Raw genomic sequence first — 13,843 nt, forward strand, 5'->3', positions numbered from 1 at the left:
GCTCTAAATCTTATAGTGACTGCTGCATTTTAAGATGGAAATTGTATTTCTGTCCTGCATATCACATTGGAGCACTGAGGGTTTGTGCAGGATTTGAAAAGTAGATGCTGATAGTTTCCAACTGTGACCTTATTGCTTCTGCTGCAGTGAAAATATTAAGAACATTCTCATTTTTGATCAAGTGTTGACCCTTTGATCTAAAGGAATTGATTCTCCATTTCAAAACTTAGCATGTCGAGACAGCAGAAATGTGTTTTTAAATTGTATATTGTGAATTTCAATGAATTTAAAATGAGCTATAATATGATTCTCAACCTGATTGAAACTTCCTTCATATGTTACAGTTTGGAGGTATCATAGCAGAAGTACACTTGGCAGAACATTCGATAGTGGTGACTTTTAAGGACTATCATGAAGGGGCTGCTCCATTCCTCATTATTAACCACACAAATGCAAGCAGGATCGAGTATCATCAGAGGTACCTTTACATGTATAACAAGAATTTGTTTGAACTGCTTCTATTAAACTTTGTTGATCATTCTATTTAGGAATTCTATAAGCATAGTAGTGAGCTGGGCTTAATTTCAGTTCCCAGTTAAGACAACAGTGAACATGTACTTTAATTAACAAAAAAAAACTCTCTGGAATACATTTTAGCCATAGACTGTCAGCATCAATTCATAGAATTTGTCTTTCAAAAATCAGATAAGCATGTATTCCATAAACTGTAATTTACTGATGGTAACTGTCTTTGCAGATCGATCTGTATTCTAAGGTTTTGCTATGTATTGCGTTCTACAATTTATTTCAAGATTATTAAACATTATTTGCACCTTTTGACAATTATTAAAATGTCATCTGTCAAGGGCCCAACAGCTATGTCAGAATACACACATTCATCAAAATGGTAATCCATTGTTGATACTTGAATCTTAAGTATTTTTAAAACGCAGTCACTTTAAAGTTATACTGTCATTATGGCAGTATAGAAAACAGTGAGTAATCAAGCTAAGCCCCTGGCACTCAGCTCATTTCCCCCTCCCCTTTGCCCTGTAGGTTTATTTCCAACCCAGTCCCTATCTATTTTCCTTTTGAAAGCACAGTGGTCCATCTCACTGTTGCATCAAGTGCAAAACCATTACCATTCACTGCATAAAAGAGTTCTTCCACATATCCTCCTGTATTTTTGTGCACCACATTAAATTTGTAACCCCAATGAATTAGCTTTGGGAAGGGCTTTTCTTTGTCAACCTTATCTGCATATTTGTCTATATCTCTTGTGATGCTTTCACTTTAATAAAGTTATTTTGTCCTTGGTTTTTTTTTGAAGAAAGGTCGTAAAGGCAGAGGTGCCGAAGGGTCTATTTAACAATGCAAGGAGAGTGGCCAGTTTTCACAGTTCAGGCTTTTCCTAGTTTGTTTTAGCTGGAGCAGTCATGGAGTCCTAGAGATGTACAACATGGAAACAGACCATTTGGTTTAACACGGCCATGCCGACCAGATATCCCAAACCAATCTAGTCCCACCTGCTAGCACCCGGCCCATCATCCCTCCAAACCCTTTCTATTCATGTGCCCATCCAAATGCCTCTTAAATGTTGCAATTGTACCAGCCTCCACCAATTCCTCTGGCAGCTCATTCCATACACGTACCACTCTGCGTGAAAACATTACCCCTTAGATCTCTTTTGTATCTTTCCCCTCTCACACTAAACCTAATACCCTCTCGTTCTGGACTCCCCGACCCCAGGGAAAAGACTTTGTCTATTTATCCTATCCATGCCCCTCATAATTTTGTAAACCTCTGTAAGGTCACCCCTCAGCCTCCGACCTCCAGGAAAAAAAGCCCCAGCCTGTACAGCCTCTCCCTATAGCTCAAATCCTCGAACCCTGGCAACATCCTTGTAAATCTTTTCTGAACCCTTTCAAGTTTCACAACATCTTTCTGATAGGAAGGAGACCAGAATTGCACGCAATATTCCAACAGTGGCCTAACCAATTTCCTGTGGCCTAACCAATGACCTCCCAACTCCCGTGCTCAATACTCTGACCAATAAAAGAAAGCATACCAAACGCTGCCTTCACTATCCTATCTACCTGCGTCTCCGCTTTCAAGGAGCTATGAGCCTGCAATCCAAGGCCTCTTTGTTCGGCAACACTTCCCTCGGACCTTACCATTAAGTGTATAAGTCCTGCTAAGATTTGCTTTCCCAAAATGCAGCACCTCACATTTATCTGAATTAAACTCCATCTGTCACTTCTCAGCCCATTGGCCCATCTGGACAAGATCTCGTTGTATTCTGAGGTAACCTTCTTCGTTGTCCACAACATATCCAATTTTGGTGTTATCTGCAAACTTACTAACTGTACCTCTTATGTTCGCATCCAAATCATTTATGCAAATGACAAAAAGTAGAGGATCCAGCACCGATTCTTGTGGCACTCCATTGATCACAGGCCTCCAGTCTGAAAAACAACCCTCCACCACCACCCTCTGTCTTCTACCTTTGAGCCAGTTCTGTATCCAAATAGCTAGTTCTCCCTGTATTCCGTGATATCTAACCTTGTTAAGTCACAACATGAGAGAGTCCAGGGGAGTCGCAAGTTTCAGTAAAGAACTCCTCTGACCTCTGAAATCTCTTTGGCTGGTGTACCCTCCTGCCAGTAAGAATCTGTGTTTGAATTTACCTTTTTTTCCAAGAGGTATGTTTGTGGGATATTACTGTATTGGAACAGTTATTTAGAATTAGTGACTGTATTGAGTTGGTTAAGGTTTCCCATAGTTAAGTTATTCTAAATGCTGCTTCCTTTTGTGTTTCAGCTGTAGTGTTTAAATAAATTGTTTTGCTTAAAGCCAAGTGGTTTGACCAGCTGCATCCCAGTTGGAATAACCACTTTACACCGGCCTTTTAAAATAAGAAAAAGTTAGGGTGTAGGCTACCTTAAAATATTTTGAGGGGGGGGGGGGGGGGGGGGGGGGTCTGGCCTGGTCCATAACACTCTGCCAAATCTTCCCTAAATCACTTCTGCTCCAGTTTCTCTAACCTAACCTAGCAGCTAAAATTCTACGTCAGACCATAAGAAATGTGACACCTTCCAATCTGGTGGAACCATTCCAAAGTCTACAGAATTTTGAAAGGTGACCATCATGTTTTTACAGCCACTTCTTTCAAAACACTGTGCTGTAGATATTTTATTTATCGACTTTAAATTCCTGGAAGTGCACTCATAAATTTAATCTGAGTGCTGTAAGGGCCCTCACATCCATTCCAAAGTACAAGTGTCAGATCTAGATGTAGATTTATGTGGTAGCCTTTATTGAACTTTGAGGTTCACAATAGCCTCAAACTTTTTTGTACTAAATCCCTTTATTTAGGCATCCCAAGATCCCCATACACGTGGTTCCCTACACGCTCAAAATGTCCTGCCAACCTTAAATAATCCATCACATGAATACCAGTAACCTCTGTTCCTGCAGTTATTTAGAATTGTGCCATGAAGTACATATTGTCCCTACCTGTCCCTACTACCAAAATGTGTCATCTCAAACATCACTGTATTAAATTCCATCTGCTATTGAGCTGTCCGTTCTGCTAGTCTCTATCCTGCTGCCATCAAATGATGTCATCCTTAATGTTTGCATTTCCAAGTTTGTTGTTGCTGTGAAATTTTGAAAGTTTATGCTAATATGTTCCAATCTCATGCTATATATGTATATTAACAATGTAATAATCCTGTCACTGACATCTGGGAAATACTACTGTCAATCATCCTTCAGTAAGAAAAACAACATTAACACAACTCACTGCTTTTTATCCTCAGGCTAATTTTTGTCCATGCTGACACTGACCTCTTATTCTATGAGCCTAAATTTATTAGCCCATTAATTATGTGATACTTTTTAAAAACACTTCCTAAAAATGCAAATAAATAGCATCCATTGCATTCCTTTCAACAACCTCCAGTTAATTCTTTAAACAGCTCAAAATTAGATCAATTTAGAGTGTGGTGTGGGAAAAGCACAACAAGTCACTCTTGACTCTGATCTCCAGCATCTGCAGTCCTCACTTTCTCCTCAAAATTAGATCAGTCAAACACACTCTGATTTTTCAAGATCAATATCGCCCCTCCTTAATTAACTGAAACCTAACCATAAATTTTAACATTATTTTCTTAAAGCCTTGACCATCACTAACATTAAATAGCCAACCTGTATGTCCCTTATATGCCCTCAAATTCATTCTTAAATAGGATGTCACATTTGGCACTTTGTACTTATCTAGCATCTCTACCCTGTGTAAAGAAGTTTGAAAACTTATGGCAGACTCTTTGCTATCTCCAGCACACTTGCCTTATCAACTAGTGGTGTAAACTATCTGGGGCAGATGGCTAATCCATTCTAACCAGCCTTTCCCGTGCGTCCTGTCTATCAGTTGCCTTCTCATCCATTACTTTTAGCAATGTTTTGATTGCATTCGTTTTGTCAGTGAACACCAGTAAAAAACACACATTAAGTATTTCAACTTTGCTTTGCATTGGTCAGCATAAAGCGCTGCCTTCATTCCTAATAGAGTCATCTGTTTCCATCCACTTCTTGATGACATGCTGTTAAACAATTTTTGTTTTTTTTTAATGTTGACTGCTATTCTGTTTGTTCTAAGCTAGTCTTGTTTTCCTTTTCACTTCCCTACTCAACCCATTGTATTTGGCCTGATTTTCATTTTAAGAATTTACTGGATGTGTGTCAGATACTATCTTTATTTTTGTTTTTTATTGTGTCTTCCTCTTACTCGAGAGCTTTGGCTTTGGCTCCCTGCCTTCTTTCTTGTTGGAATTAGCCTAACTGAACATGAAACATCACCTAAAAGAAAGCCCATTATTCTTTTATCAATTCTCCTGTCTGTTTGGTTTCATTTCAGTTTGGCTAGGTAGCCTCTTCTCCTTCAAATCCTCCTAATTCCTTCAGACAAGAGGGGTAGCCATGGGCATCCGCATGGGCCCCAGCTATACCTCCCTCTTCATCGGAACTCTTCATCTTTTGCATGTACACTGGCATTATCCCCCACCTTTTTCCTCTGCTATATTAGCATCACCTTGTGCTCGCACAAGGAGGTTGAACAGATCATCAACTTCGTGAACATCTTCCAACCTGATGTTAAGTTCACCTGGACCATCTTGGAGACCTCCTTCCCCTTCCTGGACCTCTCCGTCTCCATCTCTGGTGACCAGATCAATATGGGCATCCGCTTCAAACACACCGACTCCCACAGCTACCTGGACTACACCTCCTCCCAACTCCCATCCTGTAAATACGCTATTTCTTACTCCTAATTCCTCCGTCTCTGCTGTATCTGCTCCCAGGAGAAATAAATCCACTCCAGGACATCCGAGGTAGCCTCCTACCTCAAGGATTGCAAATTTCACTCCCACATGATCAACAATGCCCTCCAGTGCATCTCCTCCACTTCCCCCACCTCTGGTCTTGAACCCCACCCCTCCAACTGCAACAAGGATAGAACACCCCTGCTCCTCACCTTCACCCCACTAATCTCTGGATACAGTGCATTATCCTTTGCCATTTCCACCACCTAAAATCCAACCCCACCAACAGAGATATATTTCCCCCCTCACCCCTATCAGCTTTCCACAGAGACCATTCCCTCTGTGACTCCCTTGTTAGGTCTACACCCCCCACCATTCCCTCTGTGACTCCCTTGTTAGGTCTACACCCCCCACCCACACCTTCCACTCCTGGCACCTTTCACTGCTGCTGAAAGAGGTGTAAAACCTGTGCCCACTCCAGCATCGCAGTCCTCACTTTTTCCTAGACACCCTCTTGTCTTATTAGTTTTTTCCAATTTAGAAGCTCTACTTCAGGTCATTCAGGTTCTTCATTACTAATCATATATTAACCAAGAAGTCAAGTGAGATCTAAACGAGTAATTATCACAGGTCCTTTACAATTGGCTGTTCAGCTGAACTTACCCTTAAAGTTTACGATGATGCTCTGTATGAAATGATGGAGGAGCTTTCAACATCATTAGATTTTTATATACAAAGATAAGAAAATGAAGATCAAGGGTTTAGAGGGGTTTTGTGATATAACCCACATCCCTCCTAAGAGCAGTTTGATCCAGACATAAGTGGGAGGAAGTTTGAAATCTTTAGTCAGCATTTCAGGGGATGTGGCATGAGATGGAGAAAGGAGGAGGAAATTTCAGCTGGGAATCAGTGAGGTTGAAGGTTTCGTTAAACCTTGTGAAGCACTCCTGAACCACAGAAGTGCTGAAAAATACAATACATATTGTGTATTTGAGAGAGTCAGCCTCTTCAGCTGAGCAAGAATCTTACAGCTTGAATTTCTTTAACATTTCACATCACCTTGGGATGTTATTTAGGCCCCTGCAATTTGCAGAAACATTGCTAATATTTTCAGTTGTGTACTTCAATGTTTCTCAGGGTGAAGTTGTCCAATTCATATATTTTCACCCCCAATCCTCTTCTGTCCCAATCTCTTCTGTGCATCAAGGAGTGTACCTTAAAACTGAGGCCCATAACTCTGTGAGGGAAAATGACTCCTGTAAAATGTCTTATCAGATGTTAAATGAGTGGTCCCCTATAAGTGGCAAGCAATTTGTTAGCCGCATTAGTTATTCCATTTGTTCTTGTTTTAACAAATTGGAATAAAAGTGCAGATTTCTTCTTTTTATACATTTATTTTTAAAATGTTTGCTGTCACTTAATGGCAGTGTTTCAAAAGATCAATTAATACTTTTGGTCTGTAGTTTTATCTGGACTGAAGTTTCATCTTCAAGTACTGAAAACACTGAAGTGCAACTTAGAATTTATATTAAAACTGAAGTATTATCTTATCATGTGTTACCAGCAGTTCAACTGGAAAGGGACATCAACTAGAGCCAGGTAAGGCAATCTACTATACCTGGGAAGATCCAACAGGATCAAGAATGCTGAGCTGGTACTGTGGATGTGAAGATTCAGCAAGAGTGCTGAGTACAATCGAGGTAATTATTTAGAGAATTTTGTGATCTTTTCACCCTCTTTCTTTTGCTGTTTGCTTTTGACTTGATGATATTAAATTCCTATCTGATATTAAAAATCTGACAATGTTTCTATTAGTGTATTTGGATGTTTCTGGTTTTATTCATTTGCTTACAAATGTTGACCCACAGTCTACTCAATTAATGTCCTGCATGTAGGACAGAGTAAGCAGAGTGACATTCTACTTACTTATCAGAAAGCATTAAATAACAGTATTTGTTATTGTATTGCATTGGTTTAGTTCTATTTTCATGTATCTCATATTAGAGTCAGTTTTGTTTCTGATCATACACATGGTCAGTTGTATTAATTGTATCACGTGACCATTAATGTGTTCACCTTTTCTCTGGCAAGGTGATAATACAAATTCTGATCCTAAGCATAATGGATCAATTTTACAAGCACCCTCCCGAAGCAGGTGGTAGTCTTTTATTTGATGAAAAGAAAATTCCTATTTTGTAACATCAAACTTTTCAGGTTTTGATTTTTGAGGCAAGGGAGGCAGAGAAAGATGCATGCTCAGTTTGCATTTAAATAACAAAACAATGTCATTGAATTTCATAGTTGAGAGACTTTGCCTCACTACAGACTGTGGTCATATAAAATGAATGTGTGTCTGCTCCACTAGCCATGTCTTTGGCATTTATGCTTATTTCTCTGATATGACATACTTTGCTAGTGTGCTGTCTTTCTTAAAATCATCAATTCACTGCCCAGTTGATAAGTTCATCACTAATGAGTTGATAGACCATGAGGCAAATTTTTCATACAGTTTAATAACACTGACTGGTTTGTCTACTGGACCCAATTTTGTTGACCATGCCATTCATGCCACATACTTTGAGAGAGCATACCTTTGCTTCACAGAAGCAGTGACCCAAATATGCCATTTTCTGCAATTGAGTCTCATGCCTAAATTTACACATAGCGTGGATAAGAACTAAGAACAAAGAAAATTACAGCACAGGAACAGGACCTTCAGTGCTTAAGCCTACGCCGATCCAGATCCTCTATCTAAACCTGTCGTCTATTTTCTAAGGACCAGTATCTCTTTGCTCCCTGCCCAATCATGTATCTGTCTAGTTACATCCTAAATGATATTATCACGCCCATGTCTTCCACATCCACTATCTCCACTATCAATGCATTCCAGGCACCCACCACCCTCTGCGTAAAGAACTTTTCACGCATATCTCCCTTAAACTTTTCACCTCTCACCTTGAACTCATGATCCCTAGTAATCAAGGCCCCCACTCTTGGGGGGAGGGTTAAGAAGTTTCTTGCTATCCACCCTGTCTATATCTCTTATGATTTTGTAGACCTCAATCAGGTGCCCCCTCAACCTCCGTCTTTCTAATGAAGATAATCCTCATCTGCCCAACCTCTCTTCATAGCTAGTGGCGTCCATATCAGGCCACATTCTGGTGAACCTCCTCTGCACCCTCTCCAAACCATCCACATCCTTTTGGTACCAGAACTGTACACAGTATTCCAAATTCCAGAATCAGGAAACTTTCTAGCTTACTGAACTCATATCAAGAAAAACAAATCTTTGCTCCAGGACTGGGTGTGTGCCAGTGTAGTTCATTGACCTTGGAAGCAGTAACTATGCAGAGGGAGGCGCTGTATTATGAATTCTTCTTAGACGCTGCATCAAAGTAGATCTTGGTGAGAGTTCCTGCTGAGTAAGAAATAGTTGAATGACCATTGCTGGTCCTGAGAGAAGCTGTTAATAAAAGGAATCAGATGACCATTAATTGTACTGGTTGTCCAGTTAGTTGCAAACAGAAGGAGAGATAATCATTCATAGAATTGCTGATACCTGTTTACCTTGTAATGAAGGGTACATGTTCAAGTAAGTTGATGCTGGAAAACAAGACCCTGTCATGGGCTGGCATTGTGAACCATATGAGGTATTCTGTAATGACTGTGCAGTGGAAAGCCTCCATAATGACTGGTGGATACCTCATTTGCAAGGAAATTTTAGCATTCCACATTCCCTCCTTCCACCCAGCTCTGTGTGACCTTGCATAGGATACTTAAAGCTGCACACTGCGATGGCAGAATATGCCAGAAACTGTGGAGAAGGATGTGGAAGTAGAGAACCTGGAGAAATAAATAATATCTTTAAAAGTGTCTATATTAGAGAAAAGGAGGCGCTGGACATCTTAAAATGCATAAAGATGGATAAATCCCCAAGACTTGATCAGGTGTACCTCAGAACTTTGTGGGAAGCAAGGGAAGTGGTTGCTGGACCTCTTGCATCATTGATAGCCAGAGGTGAGGTGGCAGAAGACTAGAGGGTGGCTAATGTGGTGCATTATTTAAAAAAGATGGCAAGGAAAAGTCAGGGAACAATAAACTGGTAAGACTGATATCTGTAGTGGATAAGTTAATGGAGGGGATTCTGAAGGACAGGGTTTACGTGTATTTGGAAAGGCAAGGACTGATTAGTGAAAGTCAACATGGCTTTGTGCATGGGAAGTTGTGTCTCACTAACTTTATTGAGTTTTTTGAAGAAGTAACAAAAGTTTGACAGATTGCAGGAGTTGTCTATATGTACTTAAGCAAGGTGTTTGACAAGATTCTTAGACTAATTAGCAAGGTTAGGTCACATGGAATCCAGGGAGAGCTAGCCATTTGAAGACAAGATTGACTTAAAGGTAGGAGTGAAGGGCGATAGTGAAGGTTTTATGGATTGGAGGCCTGTAACCAGCAGTGTGCCACAAGGATCGGTACTGGGTCTGCTGCTTTTTGTCATTTATATAAATGGTTTGAATGTGGATTTCAGAACAATGGTGAGTAAGTTTGCAGATAACACAAAATTGGTGTAGTGGACAGTGAAGAAGGTTATCTCAGAGTACAACGGGATCTTGATCAGCTGGGCCAAGCCGTGGAGGCTGATGAAGTTTAATTTCAATAAATGTGCGATGTTGCATTTTGGTAAGGCGAATCGCGCAGGACTTGTACACTTCATGGTAAGGTCCTTTGCTGAACAAAGAAACCTTGGCGTGCAGGTTCATAGTTCTTGAAAGTGGAGTTGCAGGTAGATACAATAGTGAAGAAGTGTGCTTTCCTTTATTAGTCAGTGCATCGTGTACAGAAGTTGGGATGTCATGTTACTGTCCAGGACAATGGCTGGGCAACTTTTGGAATACTGCATTCATTTCTGGTCTCCGTGCTGTAGGAAAGATATTGTGAAACTTGAAAGGGTTCAGAAAAGATTCATAAAAATGATGCGGGGTTTGAGCTATTGGGAGAGGCTGAATAAGCTGAGGCTATTTGCCCTGGAGTGTTGAGGAGTGACCTTATAGAATTGGCATGGTGGCTCAGTGGCTATCACTGCTGCCTCACAACACCAGGGACCCAGGTTCGATTTCAGCCTCGGCAACTATCTGTGTGGAGTTTGCACATTCTCCCTGTGTCTGTGTTGGTTTCCTCTGAGTGCTCTGCTTTCCTCCCATAGTCCAAAGATGTGCAGATGAGGTGAATTAGCCATGCTAAATTGACCCAGTGTGTTTTGGGATGTGCAGATTAGATGCATTAGTCAGGGCAAATGTAGAGTAATCGGGTAGGGGAATGGATCTGACTGGTTTACTCTTCGGAGGGTCGGTGTGGACTTGTTGGGCCATATGGCCTGTTTTCACACTGTAGGGATTCTATGAAGTTTATAAAATAATGAAGGACATGGATAGGTTGAATAGCCAAGCTCTCTTTCCCAAGATAGAGGAGTCCAAAATGAGAGGGTATAGGTTTAAGGTGAGGGGAGAGGTGAAGCAAATATAAAAGGGACCTAAGGGGCAACGTTTTCATGTAGAGGGTGGTGCGTGAATGGAATGAGCTGTCAGAGGATATGGTGGAAGTTGGTATAACTACAACATTTGAAAGGCATCTGGATGGTTACATAAATAGGAAGGGTTTAGAGATAAATGGGCCAAATGCTGGCAAATGGCACTAGATTAATTTAGAACATCTGGTCAGCGAGGTCTGGATGAACCAAAGGGTCCGTTTCCCTGCTGTACAACTCTGTACCAGTGGGCTCATGCCCGAAGCGTCAATTCTCCTGCTCCTTGGATGCTGCCTGACCTGCGCTTTTCCAGGAACACATTTTCAGCTCTGATGTGGAGGGAACAAGGTAGTTTGGGCAACATCAGGCATTGCTGAGCTCATAAGCCTGTTTCATGTATGTAGACAAATGTATATTCTATGTAAGACTTGTTTAACTTGGAACATTGTTTTTTTTTGTTTGTCATCTCTTGATGACTTAAGGAAGTGAGAGGTAAGGTGGTTCCTCTCAAGTGACCAGGATCTCCAGTGCCTGGATCAGGAGGTCTGATTGAATTGAATTGAATTTGTTAAGGCAATGTCAGAGTGGTCAGTGCAAGAAAAATCCAGAGATTAAAAGTTTTTTGGTAGTTTTGGAAGAGACCTGACTTGGGTCAGAAATAAGTATAGTTTCTGTCCTAGAAAGGAATATAGAACAGTTCAAGGAAAACAGTTACCTCAGTATGAATGTTAAATTTAGGGAAACTTCCAAACAGGAGTATTTAGTTAGAAACTTGCAGGTTATTAAAAGCTGTAAAGGTCTAAGTTTTTAGATTTGTAAATATTCATACAGTCAGATATGCTGTAATGCAGTGTTTCGCTCTCGTGCAATCCCGTGTTATAAGAAAACCACGTAATAGCAGCGCAATTTAAATTTATTGGGCCAAAATTGCATTATAACCAATACAAGCTTTAAAGTTTTGCCCTTTAGAAACAGTGTCCCCATTTCGTCAAATGTGTTATAGTGAACCCATGTTAACAAAACGCGCATTATAGCAGAACGACCTGTTTAAGAAGACTTCACAATTCAGAGGAAAGAACCAAGGCGAATCAGTTGAATTGAACATGAAGATTTGCTGTAAGGTGATCATTTTCCACATTGGAGTGTCTAACACAGTGTGTCAAATGACAGTGCAAGACTTTGCTTTGTGGTTAAGATCTTTTACACTGTGGTCTATAATTGGATAGCTTAACTTATGTTTGTTCTTTTCTGTAATAAACTTCCATTCTATTGTTAAAGAAACTGCAACCCTGCATGACCTTTTCAGTAAATGGCAACCGCATTTACTAAAATAATAAAACTATGTATGATTAATCAGGCTGGATTTTATTTTGGAGTAATGCTAAATCTATCCATCCTTCAAGCTGCTTCATCCCTCAGGTGTCAGAGGTGGAAGAGATGTCTGAGGAGGCAGTGTCAAATCTCATCAATCCACAGTCCACTGACTACAGATTCATGTACTTTGGATATACACAGCATGCATTTAGATTGGATCAGTCTGAATCAGAGGTGAAAGTGAACAGTTCCTTTTGTAAAGATGCTACAGTGGAAATTGAGATAAGACTTCAGGAGTCACATCAAGAGCATAGTATTTCAAGCATTAAATTGTTCCGCTATTATGCGATTTTGTTATAACACGGGATTGCACAAGAACAAAATACCGCATTATAGCACATCTGACTATACAAATGTGTGGATGTCTGATGAAGTTCTCTGAAACAATGCAAGCTGACATAGGGAATAAAGGAGACTATCACAGTGATGACCACCTCATTTTGGCGGCTTGTTTGAATGAGCTTTAACCATAAGAGAACAGCAAGAACTGATCAATAGTACATGCTGCATCACTTTTTGAATGGATACAAGAGCATTGTAACTCTGTAAAGAGTACAGCGCTCACTCAATAACCTGGCTCAGTTCACTCAGAATATGAATATCCATGAAACAGATGGACTGTGTTTGCACTGGTGACACAACGGTTGCAGGTGTAGATGATTGCACCTAGGTAACTAACTCCAGCTAATCTGCTTGGAGGCCAACATAGAGCTGGGAGGTTAGTAAGGAGGTGAATGTCATGTAAACATCAGGCATCCTCCTCATCATCCAACTCCCCAGCTCCTCTACCAAAGCTCTTTGTGACATTTATCTAAATTGGCTGCAAATGCAGAGACTGCAGTTAGAGGTAGGACTCTTCCAGGATGAGTGCAGCCACCAAGCTGCTCCGTGCCTCATAGATAAGAGGTGAGTTGCCTGCCTGCACATCCTCTGAGGCAAAGTGGAGGATATTTCATCAAAATCCTTCTGAGTGCAGTGTGTAATATCCTGCACATCACTGTTAGTTCATCATAGTTTCATTTCGTATCACTTTTGAAGATCACCTTCGAGCATGTTTTTAGATTAGATTACTTAGTGTGGAAACAGGCCCTTCGGCCCAACAAGTCCACACCAACCCGCCTAAGCGTATACCACCCAGACTCCTACATTTACCCCTTCACCTAACACTACGGACAATTTAGCAGGGTCAATTCACCTAACCTGCACATTTTTGGATTGTGGGAGGAAACCGGAGCACTTGGAGGAAACCCACGTAAACACAGGGAGAATGTGCAAACTCCACACAGTCAGTCACCTGAGGCGGGAATTGAACCCAGGTCTCTGGCGCTGTGAGGCAGCAGTGCTAACCACTGTGCCAGTACATTTCTATTGCAAAAGCATTTTTGGTCTGGTTTTATGCACTTATGCCCTCAATGAGATTTTTTTTACAGAACAAATGAGGTTCTTATCATAGGCAATGAAGATTGCATGCTGCAATCCATCTCTCATTGTGACTATCACGAGCAAGTGAATTCCCATGTATGCCTAAAGGCTGTTTTCATTTCCAGCCCTTTGAATAAAATAGTAATACCAATGGTCACAAAGATTGACATGCTTCTTGAAGCATTTTCCATCCTTCAGTGAT

General features: G+C 40.7%; 1 protein-coding gene across 2 annotated transcripts in view; it reads left to right on the top strand.

Moving 5' to 3' along the window:
* Positions 1-13,843, top strand: part of vps13a (vacuolar protein sorting 13 homolog A) — a 419,442-nt gene that overhangs the window by 292,404 nt on the left and 113,195 nt on the right. For both annotated transcript variants that reach the window (XM_072585252.1, XM_072585262.1), the window contains exons 52-53: positions 345-478; positions 6,886-7,021. In XM_072585252.1, the coding sequence (XP_072441353.1) occupies positions 345-478; positions 6,886-7,021 (270 nt within the window). The remainder of the gene's footprint in view (positions 1-344; positions 479-6,885; positions 7,022-13,843) is intronic.

The sequence above is a fragment of the Chiloscyllium punctatum genome, chromosome 2, assembly GCF_047496795.1.
Source record: "Chiloscyllium punctatum isolate Juve2018m chromosome 2, sChiPun1.3, whole genome shotgun sequence".
Lineage (NCBI taxonomy): Eukaryota > Metazoa > Chordata > Chondrichthyes > Orectolobiformes > Hemiscylliidae > Chiloscyllium > Chiloscyllium punctatum.